This window comes from Micropterus salmoides, unplaced genomic scaffold (genome assembly GCF_014851395.1).
Source record: "Micropterus salmoides isolate LMB-PRFRI ecotype aquatic unplaced genomic scaffold, ASM1485139v1 Ms_hic_scaffold_23, whole genome shotgun sequence".
NCBI classification, from domain to species: domain Eukaryota; kingdom Metazoa; phylum Chordata; class Actinopteri; order Centrarchiformes; family Centrarchidae; genus Micropterus; species Micropterus salmoides.
Genome location: NW_024041484.1, coordinates 12,163,322 through 12,180,572, shown reverse-complemented (window position 1 = coordinate 12,180,572; position 17,251 = coordinate 12,163,322). Strand labels below are relative to the sequence as shown.

General features: G+C 39.7%; 1 protein-coding gene across 11 annotated transcripts in view; it reads right to left on the bottom strand.

Annotated features, from left to right (window-relative positions):
- The window catches only part of nrcama (neuronal cell adhesion molecule a), a 60,679-nt gene that overhangs the window by 6,231 nt on the left and 37,197 nt on the right, over positions 1 to 17,251 (bottom strand). For 3 of the 11 annotated variants that reach the window (XM_038739107.1, XM_038739111.1, XM_038739113.1), the window contains exons 3-23: positions 11,491 to 11,671; positions 10,949 to 10,966; positions 10,456 to 10,561; positions 9,730 to 9,923; positions 9,358 to 9,480; positions 8,838 to 9,008; positions 7,053 to 7,164; positions 6,724 to 6,908; positions 6,093 to 6,224; positions 5,692 to 5,835; positions 5,430 to 5,541; positions 4,947 to 5,113; positions 4,610 to 4,757; positions 4,367 to 4,491; positions 4,066 to 4,095; positions 3,531 to 3,632; positions 2,949 to 3,146; positions 2,785 to 2,855; positions 2,376 to 2,601; positions 2,176 to 2,291; positions 567 to 774 (exon numbers count right to left, since the gene is read on the bottom strand). In XM_038739107.1, the coding sequence (XP_038595035.1) occupies positions 567 to 774; positions 2,176 to 2,291; positions 2,376 to 2,601; positions 2,785 to 2,855; positions 2,949 to 3,146; positions 3,531 to 3,632; positions 4,066 to 4,095; positions 4,367 to 4,491; positions 4,610 to 4,757; positions 4,947 to 5,113; positions 5,430 to 5,541; positions 5,692 to 5,835; positions 6,093 to 6,224; positions 6,724 to 6,908; positions 7,053 to 7,164; positions 8,838 to 9,008; positions 9,358 to 9,480; positions 9,730 to 9,923; positions 10,456 to 10,561; positions 10,949 to 10,966; positions 11,491 to 11,599 (2,797 nt within the window). In that variant the 5' untranslated portion in view covers positions 11,600 to 11,671. The remainder of the gene's footprint in view (positions 1 to 566; positions 775 to 2,175; positions 2,292 to 2,375; positions 2,602 to 2,784; positions 2,856 to 2,948; positions 3,147 to 3,530; positions 3,633 to 4,065; positions 4,096 to 4,366; positions 4,492 to 4,609; positions 4,758 to 4,946; positions 5,114 to 5,429; positions 5,542 to 5,691; positions 5,836 to 6,092; positions 6,225 to 6,723; positions 6,909 to 7,052; positions 7,165 to 8,837; positions 9,009 to 9,357; positions 9,481 to 9,729; positions 9,924 to 10,455; positions 10,562 to 10,948; positions 10,967 to 11,490; positions 11,672 to 17,251) is intronic. The other 8 variants (XM_038739110.1, XM_038739112.1, XM_038739114.1 and 5 more) reach the window with 3 other exon arrangements.

Here is a 17,251-nt window from a genome sequence, read left to right as displayed (position 1 = left end):
GGCTGTGAAGCGGGAAAATACACCTTATGAGTAGTTAGGGCTTTTCCATGTCATTGCTAGGGGGTTTCATAGGGGGCTGCTATAGTGTTTTATGTGGTTACCAAGATATAGCTACAGGTATGCTGAGTTTTTTAGTATGTTTTCTATGGATGCTCTAGGTGGTGGCTTGGGTAAGTTTGGGGTTGCTATGTTGAGTCTGGGGAGTTTCGTACTGCTAGGTAGTAGTAGTAGCAACCGTAGAATTAGTAGCAGGCAGATACAACAAAATAGAGGTTTTAATGTATTAAAAAGCCTGATTTAGTGCAATTAAATTCCAAGAGTGGTGACCCAATTAATATTTGGAGCTAGTTCCTGACATTAAGTGTGTCAAAAGGTATCTGTCCATTGTAACCTAACCTATTATTCTGTAATGAAAGATAAAAAGTAAAAATAAAAAATTGTCAAAACTGTTGTCTGGCAAAAAGGAATTACATGCAAGCTAACAGACTTTCAAGACATGAAAATTATCAATTTTCTAGATGCAAGATGCTCTAAACCTGCAGAACAACCACGTCAACCATACACACCTCCCTCAGGTGTCTCAAATGTCTTGCTGGGGCTCGGAGGCCCTTCTCCTTTGCTATTAAGGACCCTGATGGAGAGGTTGTAGAGGCTGTAAGGCTGGAGGCCTGGCAGACGTCCTTCGCTACGATTCCCACTGAACGTCAAAACCTGCTCCTGCTGCTCTGTCTCCCCTTCTGTCTCGTGTAAGCCGCGCTCGCGATGGTAGTATACCTAGAGGAAACACACCAGGGGTTAATTTTTATATTAGCCCAGTGGGGGCTGAACTTCTTTTAGCTTCTAAAGGGGTGGGTGACCAATGTATTAGCCTGATGTGCACTTTGGCATTTTTTCCTTCAGTTTACACTATTACTACTTAGTATGTACAGTATAAGTAACATAATAGCACCATATGTTGGAAATACTGTTTAACATCCTTCAAATTCAAATGAAAGGATTTCTGGGGATCTATTTAAAAGAAAAAAATATTTATTTCAATTACTTTTACAATAAAAGCAAATGGTGAAAGTGTCTCTTTCACTATGATGCTACAGCCATGGGTCAAACTTATTAGCTTATTTTCAGTGGATTTGGAAACACATGTTACTAACTAATACTGTGCAGATACTTAAGATTTATAAAGGTCTGAGCTGTACATTTAAAGTAGGCAATAACTTACACACTGTAAAGTGATAAATTTGATTTGTGCTGGCATTTCACTCTGACTTCTGTTGTCACAGTGCAGCAGTACTGAAGGACTAGTGGAGAAACATTTTGGATAAAACACAGTTTCAGTTTGGTTGGTCCTAGATTGTAACTCTGTTTATGTCTGATGGGGACCAAGTGTCTGGAGGGATCAAGTGTCCACTGGCAACATAGGTCAGACTTTTTTAAAGCCACTTTATGAAACAAAATACCCTGAAAATAATCTTGAGTTACTGAAGTACACCTGGCTTCCATTTTTTTGCTACATGTGCAAAACTTAGTTAGACCAACTAACGGACGCAAATGTTTCTACACTTCCAACCACATTTCAACACTCATCCTTCAGCAAAACATTTACACAATGAAGGAAAGCAAAGCCTATCTATGTACACACATTACAAAATTGCTGACTTTTTATCAATTATCTAATGAGGAGTAGACACATAGATGGCCAACCTTTGAGGACGTTGTACCTACAACACATAAATGCCAAGATAAACCACTGGGTGTTTCCTTTCAATGGAATCAATGTGTTCTCTGATATAGGCAGCTAAATTAGTTTTGTTTTTTTTAGTTTTATTTCCCTATATACTGTGTGTAGTTGGTTATTTTTACAGTGCATATTATTTCTCCTGAGAAGTCTGCCATTACGTGTTTGCACCTCATTGGATAATTGCTAAAGAGGCAGTCAATTTGTGGAGTATATAGGATGTGCTTTCATGCATTCTGTAAAAACACTGACTGGGGCTGTGTGCTGAAATGTGTTGACTACAGAGCAAAGTATCCAATACATTAGTATTGCTGGGTTATTGTTCACATATAGTGGGTGGGTGCAAAAGGGTCAAGCACTGACTTGACAGGTAATGTAGTGGCAGTACCCCTACCAGCAACGGCCAAAGACAAATAACCATTTATCAAGTGATACAATACCTTGTATCCCTGTAGTTTTCCTCTGACCGAGGGGAAAGACACAGGCTCCCAGTGTACTTCTGCGAGAGTGCTGTTGTGAACCATGACCTGCACGCTCTCAGGAGCAGACAAAGGCACTGCAGAGCAATAAGAGAGCCAGTTGTTTCGACCAATGATGAGTAAATAAATGCTTTAAAATATATAATAATGAGTTCACTCACAGTCTTCTCCAGAGTATCCAATCACAACTTCAGGCTCTGGACCGCTGCCATAATAATTCACAGCTTGAACCTTGATCTCGTAGGGCACATAGGTTGGAGTTCCAGACACAACAAACTGAGAAACGTTGGCCACAGTCTCCGAGGACCACTCATTATCCACGTCCTTCTGTCTCCACTGCACTTTGTACTCTAGATTGGGCCCGTTGGACTGAAATCCTGTCAGCGGCTACACAGAGAATATTTGTTTGTGTAAGTTGCTGAAAAACAACACACTGAAATACTCTAACTTAACTGCAGTGACATATTTGCCAAGCCTTTACTGCGTTGAAATGAGTAGGCAAGACTAGAAACAGGCTCATATTCAGCCCATGAGACAAGTGATTTCCATAATAACAAAAGCATAGCTTACTGTCCAGGAGATAACCAAATTGCCAGGCTCTGCTCCTACTCCCTGAACATCTGACGGATTTTCATCAGGAGCTGGGAAAACCAAAATAAGAGGGTTCAATCAGTGAATATTTTAGAATATTTTATATATACTTTTTTTACTGGAGGGGTGACCATGTTCATCACCTGCAGGGTTGGTCCTATATTGGCTTGAGGGCTGGCTAGGCTGGCTGTAGCCAACATGATTTACAGCCAGAACTCTGAAGGAGTAGTAGACGTGTGGAGAGAGGTTTAACTGTGCTGTGGTGCTAGTACCAGCAACCTCTGTCAGGTTGATCCAAACTCCAGGCTGGTGAAGCAGATCCTCGTATTGGATTAGAAACTCTGGGGGGGAAAAAAGTTCCACAGTTCAAGAATTTGTTGAAGAACAGAAACACTCTCTCAAGCAACATTTTCTTTTACTGGTGATGATTTCTATAGGTTAAGTAACGGTATTCTGTGTAAATTTAGCTATGGTGACTCCTTGCTTATCATACCAACTACCAAGTTCCTGTCTTGTTCATTCCTACAAAACCACAGTTGCTGCTTCCAGAAACCTAAACTATATCTGAACTTCCTGCATATCATAGGATTCTGACTTGACAAACCTGTGTAGATGTAGAAATTCAGCGTTTGTCGTCAGTGTCTAATTTTAAGCTTGGCAGTGGAAAAGTGTAGTACAGTTTGATTAAACATGTTGCCAAACGACAAAGTAGCATCATTTCATACTCTGTGTGGGACTGTTGTGTTCGTCTCCAGGGATCCAGGTGAGCTGAACGCTCCTCTCTGTCTGGTCAGTCAGTTCCAGGTCTGTCGGAGGGTCAGGTTTCTCTGTAAACACAATGAAGGAGCCCAAGCCCACATAAAAATGAAAACACTCTTTCTGCTTCTGATTAAAACTAGTCCATGCTATTGCTTCAACTGAAAATTTGCCACTAATACTTTTCCGTAAGAACAGAGTTCTACAGTAAATGAGATTAAGTCAGAATTTTATAATTAAACAAATTTTCGCTCATGAAAATGCCCATGGAATAAAAGTAAAATCATTTATAGTGCTATGTAAATACTGTGGACAAACATACACTGCTAAATATTCAGTAAATATTATATCTTTCTGTAAAATTAAATGATACAACTAATATAAAATAAAGAAAGCACTAAAATCATTCAACATAAAATAAACATGGAGATGATGTGGAAACTACAGGTTTTGCAAACAGAACTTATGAAAGCTACAGAATCCTAATCTATGGACATTGTTTACCGTGGACAATAGCTGGAGTAGGAGTAGCCTCTGGGCAGCGAGAAGCAAGAGTAAAGTAGATGTTAGTGACAGATGTTAGAAACAGCAGAAAAGCGGGAAAAATACTGTTGTATTGTGATAACAAATTAGATTAAAGCTGATACCCACTATTGCTGAAATTTTAAGTTGTGTTGTTTCACTACAATTTCACTTTCTTTAAAAACACATGTATCCAGTGTTCACATTGTGAGATTTCTAGACTCACAATCCTTGACCTCGGGCATCATGCTAAGTGCAAAGACTCTTGAATGCATTGACGTACCTACGACAGTCAGCATGGCACTGGCTGAGTCCTGGTCCAGGGTGGTGTTCATGATGCAGGTGTAGGTGCCCTCATCTCCATCTGTCACATCTTTGATGGTCAGACTGTCCGTGTCTACATCAAACCTGATGACAGAGTATCACACTGGGTGTTCCATTTTTCATTTCCAAGTAATATCACAATTTTTCATGGTATACATGACAAGTGTTCAAATTAAATAAATTAATTTCATAGTCTTTGTACCTCTCATCATCAGGCAACTCTCCGTCGTCTTTGAGCCAGGTCATGGTGGGAACGAGGGATGGGTCATGTTTGACTTTACACTCAAACACAGCGCTCATTCCTTTCTGTACCACCTTGTACTCTGGCTGCTTCAGGATACGGGTGGGCTCTGGAATAAGGAGAAAATCAAAAGAATTATATTAATAAATAATCAAAGTCGATGGCCACATGACTTAATGGCTATAGAGGCATACAATATAATCTCTTTGTGAGCTATAATAGTCTTTTAAGTAAGATTGGTGGTCCAACAAGAGTTGGACCACCAATCTTACTGTTGTGAGACTGGTCCATATCTGACCTTTAACCTCCAGGTAGACATGGTTCTCCTTGATTCCCAGGTTGTTGGTGGCAATGCAGGTGTACTTTCCACTGTTTAGTGGCTGGGCCACATGGATCTCTAATGTACCATTCTCATGGATCACAAAAGGGTCACCATTCTTAATGCTAGTCTGACTGTCTTTGAACCTGCATGGAAACAGCAAACAGCATGGGTTTAAATATTTAATGTTGCTCTGCAGCACAATTGGTGGGGTTATAGCTAAGACTTTGATTCTCACTGGCATTACCAATGCAAAAAATGTACATTGAATTTTCACTTTCCAGTAGCAAATTAAGTTCTTCATGTTTTGCACGTTTTCATTGAAATTTTTTAGATGTAGTCGGATAACCTTTAATTTAAAACCTTTTGTTTCAAATTACAGCATCTTAAAAAATGACTAATTCTTTCTTTTAAAAATGATTTTGAAACATTTTATTTTTTGACACCTGATCTGAATCTTACCACGTGATGGTTGGTATTGGTGAGCCAAAGGAGGCACAGTGAAGTAACGCAGGATTGTTGGTGATGACCTGGTACACTCGGTTGGGTGGAGTGAGCACCCTTGGTGCTTCAGCTATGGGAAGACACAAAACATCTAATCAGCACTTGCTGTATCTCCCCCCTTGTACACACTGGCCTGTATATCCAAAATGTATGTTCAACTTTTACATACAGTACATTTTCAGCTAAACAGATTTAGTGTAAGTTTAACAACTTAACTCACCAAGAACGTTGACAAAAGCGTTTGCCATCAGGTAACCAAATTCATTGGATGCATTACACTGGTAGACAGCACTGGACCCTGATTGCACATTGCTAAGAATCACGGTGTCGCCATCCACCTTCCGACTGTGGTCCACAGGAGCATCTATCACAAGATGCATAAAATATATTGTTTAAGCATAAGTTGTTCAACTGCACCATTAGAGTTTTGTGAATGAAGAAACCAGCACATAACAATTCTGCTGAACTACAGGAAACTCTAAACTAAATAACATGAAAGGGGGAAAAAAACACTGCTGAGATTGAGAATTTATGGTCTCTATTGCTGTCAGATGCTTTGGACTTAAGTTTGTATAAACGTAGTATTTTCTATTTTTGAAAGCGTGGTCTCATTATACTCACTCTCAAGGGGGATTCCATTCACAAACCAGCTAATCTTTGGTTTCGGTTCTCCACTGACTCGACAAGTCAGGATGCCAGTTTCATTTGGGGCAAGGATCAGGTTCCTGGGAGCGCTGACCCAAAAAGGAGCCGCTGTGGATTACAAAAAGGAGAGAAAACAGAAACAGAACAAGCTTTTTGAGAGAATGGCAAAATAAGCCTACTTTAGGGAATAAAATTAAGGTTGCAGAAACCTTTGCATCTATGTAAATGTAACATTTAAACCGGTCATATTAACATAGAATCTTTGGAATCCCTGGAATTGCAAAGTATTGCCAGTAATACCGATCCCACTGCAAATCAACAATCACTTTAGTCTGCAGCACTAGTGGCTTCCAGTGCAATAATGTCTTGGCCAGCTTTGTTGAATTCCAACACACCGGCAGACCAAACCAAGAATTAATGTCTTTACATCAACGCTGGCTGTCAAACTTGAATTCATTTACTTTAAATTCCCAAACTGTAGAAGAAACATGAATACCCAATTCTGATGTAATAAAAAAGGGTTTATTTCCAGTTTCTGCTGGAGATAAAAGGCTCCAGAGAGAACCACTAGAGTGAATCAAGAAAATAACTGGGTTTAGCTACCTACCTTTGACAGTGACCTTGATGATGTGGTGTGCGGTGCCCAGGCTGTTTGTGGCTGTACAGCGGTAGTCCCCAGCATCAGCTTCATTCACATCGGAAATCTTGAGTGTTTTCTTGAAGTTATGAAAGGACATCCTGCTGCTCGGCAGCTCTCCTCCATCCTTCTGCCAGGACATCTCTGGAGTGGGTCTGTCAAAGAAGAGATTACAACAGGATGTTTGTTTTTATGCTATTTCCGGATTTTGTTTTTGTTTTTCTGTCTTATAAAGCACATTGTTGTATAATGCATACATACTTTCATGCAGATTGTAGATAAAGTTGATGCCTACTTACAAGCCATCAGCAATGCATTCCAGCTCCAGAGTCTCCCCTCTCAGAACCATCTGGGTGCTGGTGATACCCAGAGGTGTCATGAAACCGGGGCGACGCTCCCCCATTGGGCTTTCTGAATACATGAGGACACACCACCAAATCAGAACCAGGCTGCAACATTCAACTTGAAGGCTCCTCTTGCAACAGTATGACCTCCGGAGGAGTTGGGTGAAAACATGAGCTCCGAGGGCCATTCATCTTCTCATGAAGGACAGGTGATACAAGCATAGCCTACACTATCATGAAGTGATTTGTCAAGTTGGATGGAGGGGATAGTAAATGAGTGTGTGATGATCCAACACAATGTAACAGAAGTTTTTTTCTTTATGCCTCGTCACATATGAGCAGTATCACCGAATCAGAGAGCAAAAGGAATCTCCCTGATCGGAGGAGCTGCTGGTTTGTTGCTATGGCAACATGGGGGTTCTTGGTGGAAAGCAAACCCCAGCCATAAACACACCCATCAGAACTGATTAATGGAAATATCTAGATTTCTTTAACATTGCTTTGTTGAAAAGGTCAGAAAGTAGATAACGAGAAGTGCCATGAGTTGTATCATACATCACTAATATCGTCATCTTGGATAATCTTTGAGGGTGTGCTTGATTGAGCAGATCATGAGATCAGTCTGAATTCATATGTGTAGTTGTGGTTTTAGGGGAGATGAAGTTTGCTGGCATTTAATGTTATTCATGCTTTGAAAGTTGCATCTTAATATTTTATCTGGTATATTTCAGTTTTACCATTTCACAACTATTGCATCATTCACGATGTCATTTTTATTTATAGTGACCAAAATCACAGGTTTGTCTGACTCTCTATCTTTAGACCCTTAATTTGCATAAGGAAACACTCCACAGAAAACAAACAGGATAAAGATTTGAGAAACCTAAGGAAGAGTTTGTTAATAGTCACAGGGGACTGAGGCCAAGTTAAAGGTGAATGTGTATGTTGGGTATGGTTAGGCCAGGGAGTAAAAACAGGGCTGGGTTCACACTGAAGGGGCCGAGAGGGAATAAACCAGCAGCACTCACCACTATAGAAATCAGTGACATTGTATAAAGCAGCCACAGTCTCATTCATTGTTTCCACTGTAATACAACAGAACATCATAAGCATGCAAAACTAGGAGAGAAAACAGGAAATGCCTTACTTTACAGTGGCTTTTTCCCCACTGCATTAATCCAATGCATTAGTTTGTGGAAAATGCATTGTAAGTAAGTACAGAATAATATTGTGTTACTGCAAAACATCGACACATAATGGGTATAACACTACGGTTAGATTATTGTGACACAAAAATAGGGCCATTGTAAAATCAAATATATCTTGAATCCCTTTATAAAGCTCAGGAAAGCTTGAAGGAAACACTGCACAAAACAACATCTCAGGCTAAGACAATTCGACATGAACAACACATGGATTTGAAACAGGAGTAACACAAGATCCCATTGATCACAAAATGTGTGAGACAAAATCTAGAGATGTTAAATAAAAGTGTCACAAAAGGAAAAATCTGCAAAAAAAAAAAAAAAAAAAGGTTTTGCAATAATAATGAGAAAATACAACTATAATAAAATAGTATATAATAAATTGATGTTTGGAAATCCCAAGTGAATACTTTTTTTTAATTGCAGCAAACACTTGCTGCAATTAGTATCGAGTATTTTAAAACATTTATTCTCCAAATTTCAGGTAATAAAAAAATAGGCCTGGAATGGAGTTGTATTCAGTATCTTAACTTACTGTTCAGCACGGTGACTGAGATAGGCTGTTTCTGCTGGATGGTTTGTGTGTGAGGGAAGCGAGCATAGCAGATGTAGTCAGGCCTGCTGTCTTCTGGGAGAACATTAGAAAAGTACAAGTCTCCATTCAGAGCCTGGGACACTCGTTTATCCAGCGGTAGCCTTTGGAAGTCTGAAGGACAGGAAGAGACAGACATGTCAATTTTCAGTATATGTTGTATAATTTAGTTTTACAAGAATAAGATTGTGTCAATAAATGTTCCATCAGGCCTATTTTACATCAGTTCTCTCTACAAATACCTAATGATTTAACATCAGAATCATCTTCACCCACTGTCAGATTCAAAAGATAACAAAAAAGATATGTGTAGACAGGGGGTCACCATAGTCTATAGGGACTGAATGCTGAATACATACTCACAGTGTGCAATCCATTGTTTGTCTGGCATTGTTATACTGAACATGAAATTCGTATGTCCTTTTGCCATGTGTGCAGTTATGTATACATGCAAATAACTCACTGTTATCCATCCAAAAGATGACAGGAGGGGGTAGCCCTGCAGGGGGTCTGCACTGCAGCACCAGGGAGACCCCCATCTGCACCACAATGGGCTCATTTCTCTCCTTTGACCACAAGGGGGACCCTGCGAGTCACAAACATCAAAACAAGGGTACTGCAGGCTTCCCCATAAGTCACAATATTTATTGAAGAGTTAAATTGCAAAAAAGAACTTCACAAAATGACACAAGCAACACGTACTTACCTACTCCATGCTTTTCAAAGGTTAAAACATAACTTGTCATACTGTAGTTGGAGCTCAAACCATTAGAATCTATTTTAATATCTAAAAACCAATGGAAATAAAGTAATTGAATATAATCAGAAGTCTTACTGGACTGTCTGATGACAATGTTGTTGGATACAGCGGTGCCGTGCTCGTTGTGTGCGGTACACTGGTACGTTCCTTCATAAGCCTCAGCCTTTTCCCCACTGATGTCAATGACCAGAGTTCCTGAACCAGGCTTTACCAGGACTTTTGAGTCTTTCTCTACATCAAAGTGGGTCCCATTTCTCGTCCATGAAAAGCTAGGATCAACAAGAACAATAATTATAGGCTAGAGGCCATGAGGAAACACAAAAGAGAGGAAATGACACAGTGTAGCGTGTTAGTTTAAATCATCAAGGTGCGCTGTGGTCTGTTCATGCAGACTGATGTTACTTCATAGCAGGGAGTTTGGCAGATTGATTGATTCAGATGCTGATGGCAAACCTAAACGGTGTCTAATTCACTCTGCCAGGTGTGTTTCTCAAGTGGTCGCCATGACAACAGTTGCCATAGCGATTTACATTTCCACACTGCTCCAGGTTGCCCTCAGAAACAGATGTATAATTTCACACAAAGGGCCATCAAACTAAATAGAGATCAGTTTGCTGTTGATTACTGAAACACTCAGCTTGTACCTGATTTAATGAGCCTTTCTCCCTCAATTACACTGCTAGAAACGTAATCACTGAAATATGCTGGCGTAGTGTGTAACTGGGTTGGAAACCTGCATTTGTCTGCTGCACATGTTCTGATAAACAAGCATCAATGGGGTGGGAGGAGTGACTGTGTCACCTGGGATGAGGCTTCCCCTTGGCTTCACAGTGGATGACAATGTTCTCCCGCGGATCAAAGATGTAATCCTTTGGGGACTGTAGCGTTATAGTGGGGGGTTGGGGCACTGGAGAAACATGAACAGAAGCATAGTTTAGACACATACATATGAAAGGTAAACAAGGCATGTGCGGGCTTATAGAATCAAGGATATGCAAGCAACATGCAGCAAGCATTCAGTCAAAAGCATAGACTGTATATATAAGTCAAAACTGACAATCAAGTGTAACACCATTTGGGACAACAAACAACAGGTATCGCATCAGGTAACAACTTACCTTTCCATGAACTGACATAAACCAAGTGCCACTCCAAAACAAGCAAGTCACTTCACACAGTAACAATGTTGAGATAACTGCATGCACATCTAACATTGCTAGAACACACAAACGCAAGTTAAAATAAGAGCAAAAACTTAACACTAGAAGTCACAGCAGTGTTTGTGGCGACTTACATCCTTCCAGTACTTTAGCTTTTTGTCCACCGTGACACGCCATACCACAGTGATAGAATATTGAGGAAAGCTGTTAGTTTTTGCAAGGAGTAAACCACAGGTAAAATAGTTCCACGTTCAAGTACTTTTAAGCATCTTACTGAGCCTTACTGAGCCACTGTTTTATGTGGCTTCAGGTTTATCACGAAGGTGCAATCAATGCTAGAAAAGTAGTTGAAGACATCATAATTTCACACAGGATATGTGTGATATATAGGTTGACAGAATACAGAAATTTAATTGCATTTCATAACTAAAAACCGCAGAGTTGATTACATGCTGAAACATGCAAAGCTGAAACGAGAAAATAAGGAAACTGCTGCTCAATCTGTAGCTACTTCAAAGACCTTTTAGTGACCAGTAGAGGGTGTAATGTTCTTCATTATGCCACACAATATAGTGTTTTCCATAGAGCATAGAGCAGGTGTTGATGTAAGTGGAATATTTGGTTAAACAAAATCTATATGTACTATAAGAGTAAATGTGATGAGGACAATACTTACGATCAAGAGGCACTTCTAGCGCTGACGTCTTGTGACTCAAGAGTATCAGTAGCACAGCTCCAAAGCCCGGCATCCACTTTCTGTTCCTGTCCATGATTGGGTGTATCATGATGAAAACCTTCTGCCCAGATTCAGCGACGCAATCAAGGTGGTCGACGGAGTGACGAGGTCTGGATCCACACTACAGAGAGGTACAAACCAACAAAACACATTTCACTAAATTAAAATAAGTGCATATGCATTATGAAAATGTTTTATTTGTATAAGATCAGTCCATGAAAAAGAAAGATATAGGTCCACCGAATATTTTGTCTGACTCACAATGGGTAGTTTACTTTGCATTTTTCTGTGACATTCTCACAGCTCAACATCAAAACCAGGGTGTGTAAGTCATGGATCACAAGTGGCTTGTCAGTTGAATAGTCTGTCATCCTGCCAATCTCAAGGCTTTGGCAAAACAAACATGATTCCAGTCCTCTTAACTTAAACAGCATCCTGCACCTCTCCTGTCTTCAAGATGCCATCAAGAAGAGACACAGTAGCTTAATATAAGCATTAGTGTAGACTGCATCTCTCTCCATTAATAGGTCTTCTGAGTGTACGAGCTGCTAAGGTCTATGGGATGCGTCCTATTTTCCAGACAAAAGACTCTGATTCATTTTCTTAGGTAGTCTTTGTGGAGTTATTTGGTGCGAGCTGTGTTCACATTGTATCGGTCTCAAGACAAGATAGCCACTGATTATTAGAACATCCCATGTGCACCACTCAGATGCCCTGTCTACCACGTGTTTGCCTGTAAACATATGGCATGTGAGTGCGCTCGGCTGGAACAATCATAGCTCTGCTGCGGATATAACTGCACAGCAGATTGGCACATGCATGCACAAACGCACCCCATTAGAGGAAGCGTCCATATCAGTGTGTCATGTGGATCGAGTTACACATGAGTGCAGACCCACATGCGCTAGCTTCTGTTGTGTTGTCCATAACAAAGAAACCATGATGCCATTAATGGTCTCTTGTAAACTGCACTATGGAGAGCTGGATATTGTGTGTGTGTTTATTTTTCCTTTATGTCTTGCAGTGTGTGGTCACATGTGCATTAGCGGGTATTAATTTATTAGCAAATTGGTATTATGTCACATCCTTAATGGCATCAACATTCTCCTATGCACATAATGTTTTTGATGAATGTATGCAATATATATATATATATATAACATTCACTCTTAAAATGTGTGCAAGATTTCTGCTCCACTATACAGGAAAAAAATCTTCAATCAACTGGCCCATTTTTCACGTTTTGACTTTAATTCTTAGCTCTACACTAAATAATTTGCTTAAATTGAAATTCTTTCCATTGCATGCGCTGGTTGGATTAAAGGAGCCAAAGGGAGACAATAACTCCTCTTTGCAGGCTGAGATAGATTTCGAAGTGGAGTGTGCTGTGTGCTGATGTTAGGTAAATGGCTCAGTACATCCTACATCTTTACTATTCATGACTAGCACATACATCTTTTGCACATACAGTATAGACACACAGACACATGCACAAATACACAGGGGGTCAAAGTCTTTGAGGCATCTGAAGGTGAAACTATCAAGCTCAGTGTTAGACTCAGGCCTGTTACGTCTCTACTCTGCTGGAGAGGAAGCATGTCTGATGACATAGGGAAGAGTATGGTAATGAACACACACACAGTAGTGTGTCAAATTTTATTCAGCTGAGCTAGGCAATGTGTGAGCTAATACAACCCCAGGACCCAGCTAATTATCCCGACACGTCCTATTGGATATTACTCTCACTAATTAATGGAGAGGGAAGGCAACAGAGAGAAAAAGAGAGCAACACAATGAAAATACTACTACGTACTTGTATAGCGACTTTCTAGTCTTTTCGACTACTCAAAGCACTTTTACACTACATCTGCATTCACATTCATACACTGAGCCTAAGTGCTCAAACAGAAACTAGCATTCACACTCATTCATACACTGGCGGAACAGCCGCCAGGGGCAAATCAGGGTTCAGTATCTTGCCCAAGGACACTTCGACACGCAACCAGAGGGAGCCAGGGATTGAACCACCGACCTTCTGATTAACGGCCAACCCGCTCTACCTCCTGAGCCACAGCCGCCCCAAAGTGCATTAAATGCAGGCCATGCATGCTAAATCTCATTCTGAAAAAGGCAAATCGATATTATGCAAATGTAATAGCCCATATTCAGATTAATTACAGTAATGTTTCATGCTGCTGCAGCAGAAATGGCCTCCCCCTCAGCAGCAGTGGCCATATTATATGCTATGCTGGACCTCAGGCCATTTTCTGCCAAAGAGACAGACGGTGAAGACCATTCACCTGGTAGGGCTGCTTATAAGTGTGACTTTTGTCTAAAACGTAATCAGTGACAAAAAAAGAAGGGGAGATGGTGATGGAAATTGAAGAACAGAATGTATAAATACGTAAAAAATGAAAACGACATTCAAGTCAGTACAAAGGATGGAGAAGAAAGGGAAATAGACATTATATAGCCTGAGGGAAGAGTGTCATAAGGGATGTGTGAAAAATAAAATGCTGCATCACTTACCTCACTGGTTGTCTCCTTTTAAAGTAGGGCGCGACTGATTCTGTATTTCTGAGGCCTATAGTATTTGAGAATTCTAAAAATCTGATGTCAGCAGACAGTTTGTGATAAACACGTCTGAGTAGGAATACTTTACAGCTAAAAAATCAACTTTATTTTGAGAAACGTAAGATAACAGTAAGTTCTGGAAAAGGTACCTCATTGAGATTAAGTTAAAAAATACTATAAAATACAGACACATAAAAGACAACTAAACCACCAATAAAATACCAAACGAAAATGGGTTATCTATATGCCAGTCTAAATAGATAATCATGACACCAAACCATATGAGTATTGCCGGAAGCATTTTAGGTTCAACACCACAGATGGTACAAGCGTGTACACTGTAAAAGTGAGCCTGTTTGCAGCCACAGTAGTGTTAGCATGTCACTCAAGGAATGCAGCAGAGGAAATTTCACAACCTAGTTTAGAATAGGGTTAAGTGGATTGCTTTTGAAATAATTGAAACTAGTTATGCTTTAGTTAAAATGCGTTCACACCGGATTTTATTTTTCAAAAAGTATTAACCCTAATAAGTGATAACAGCTTGTTATAATATGTAAGGATTAATGGTCACGCACTACGTTAGCTAAGCTAACCAGCTACTGGCTGTAGCCTGATATTTCACAGCCCCAATGTTTTTATTATTAAAAATTATATAATTATTAAATATTTTTTTATTATTAAAAATTATTTTTTATAAATGACTTATACTTTTTTTTTAAATAAAGTAACTACTTCTGTAAAAAAGAACAGGGTCACATCTCCAGAGAGGCAGAGAGGGATTAACTGCCCGGGGGCAAAAAAAAATCAGCGGACAACACAGATGACTCCCCAAGCACCGCACAAACAGATAACAGACACACAAATACATAAAATTAGCTGCCATGTGCAAATGTCAACATCTCCATATTTCAACAGCTAGAATGTGTTGAATAAATTTGCTTAGACATTTACGTTGGAAATTCCTCAAGGCCATTGATTTACATGAAAGTGCAGCATATTAATGAAATTTTGACTTTTCACTAAAGAGGAAGAACACTGTTTGCAGCATTTTTGAAGCCTGGAGTGAATTTTTCATAGATGAAGGCTGTACTGTGCTGTGTGGTTTAAGACATTTCTCTAGAGGCGATATCATTCAATGAAAGGCTCACTCTCAAGTGCAATTACACACATGTATTTAGCCTAAGATTCATCCTAAAGCTAAGTGGGTAAATAAAATTTCCCATTGCTCATTTTCTTCTCGCGGGCCACAGACAAAAAAAAACAAAGATGATGATGATGATGATGACAAAGGAGGATGAGTGGGATGCCTGGCTAGTGGGCAGGTCATCTCTTATCCTCCTCTTTCCTCTCTTCTCTGACTCAGGGGTCAAAACCCAGAGGTCAAAGAGTCACCAGCTCTGCCTTTCCATCTTGATCACTCTAGTCAATTTCTTTCACTTCCTGTCTTCCGTCCTCTATTTCACTGTCATTTTTGTGTTTTGCTATCCCTCCTTAAGCAAAGGCCATAAGCACTGTGTAGTCTGGCTGTCACCTGAAATTGTTAATTCAACTTTAGGGTCTCAGTGTTACACATTTATATTTTAAGCATTTAAAGTAACTGACACTCAGCTTCTGTTAAGTGAATGGGAAGGCATTTAGTGTATCTTTTAGTAGGACATTTTAATGGATAAAACTAATAAATGCCTTAGGAAATAAGGCATTTACTTTTTTATGTATTCAGTGCAGTCTGCAGTTATGTCAAACAGCAATATTAGGCTTAGGGCTGAGCAATATGGCCAAAAATGTTATCATGATAAAAAATTAATATCACTTACTATCTAGGCTGATTTTTGCTCCTGTGTGAAAGTTAAAAGGTGGTTGTGGTTTTCAACTATTCTTTATGGCCAGAACATGATGAACACTTGCCAAACAGTGGATCATTTCACAAATCTGAGGTAGAACATTCAAAACAATTATAATAATAAAAATATTGTTTCAACAAATAAGCATGAGTAAAATTGTGTAAATACTTTTTTCAGCTTTGTCTAAAGGGAGGCCCACAGTCTCAGACTGCACTAGCCCATCCAATATCTCTGCCTCAGAAAGTCAATGCAAGCCCTTATATCCGCACAGATTCTCCCAAATCATGTCTACCTTTTGTCACCCTTTCAAGCTCAATAGTGAGAGTTTGCAATGCTATAATAGGAGTCTTCGGCAATGGATATTTTTCTATCCCATACAGAAAGCCTTTGCAGCACACTACCCTTATATACTGTCATATATATATACTGCTTTTTGAAAATATAATTCAGCGCTTCACACCGTGCTTCTTACTTCTTCTTATCTTTTGAAATGCTTATATCTTGGACCATATATTGAATATGCTTGCCTTTTTGTCAGATATGTTGAAGTATTTAGCAGTGGCTTACTGTAAATACCAAACACGATGGTACAGGAATGCCATGTACCTACATGTGTTCACTTTCAATTTAAACTTTGTTATTTCATGTGCACAGATTCTCTTCACACTAAAAGTTAAATAAAACGGCATACTGTGTTATCACAGCTCATTGCCTGAGAGTGGTATCAATCTTCTCATCTAAGTCTCGGCAAGAATGCGAATAAGCATTTTTTCCAATATGTCAGATTATTCCTTTCCTTTGTTGAGTATCTTTGGCCAAGACATTTAAGTATTATGCTATTACAGTGAAATGGCCCTGAATAAAAGCAGTCACTAGATCTCTTCAGTATAATGTTGAGGTTATAATAAGAGATGGGAAAGGACTTCAAATATAATGCACGCTCAGTATATAACAAGAGTCAACTAATCTCAGCAACAAAATATGACGTGAAGGCTGCTGACACAAACCCAACAGTCTTGCTGCCCCTCGGTTTGCAAACCCTGCAGCAACGTGCTAAGTTGGTCACTCCACAGCCTTCAGTCACACTGAGAGACACTGAGGCCATGACAGCCTGACTAGACAGATGAGATAGGAGGCAAAGGGAGCCAGGAAGAGAATTAGAGGGAGGAATGGAAACACAGTCATCTGCTTTCACATCAGATCACAGTGACAGAGATATTTCTAAGACAATAGAATGACTCGGCCCGCTTTCGGCTAGACTGGACTAGATGCTCTCTCATCTGTTA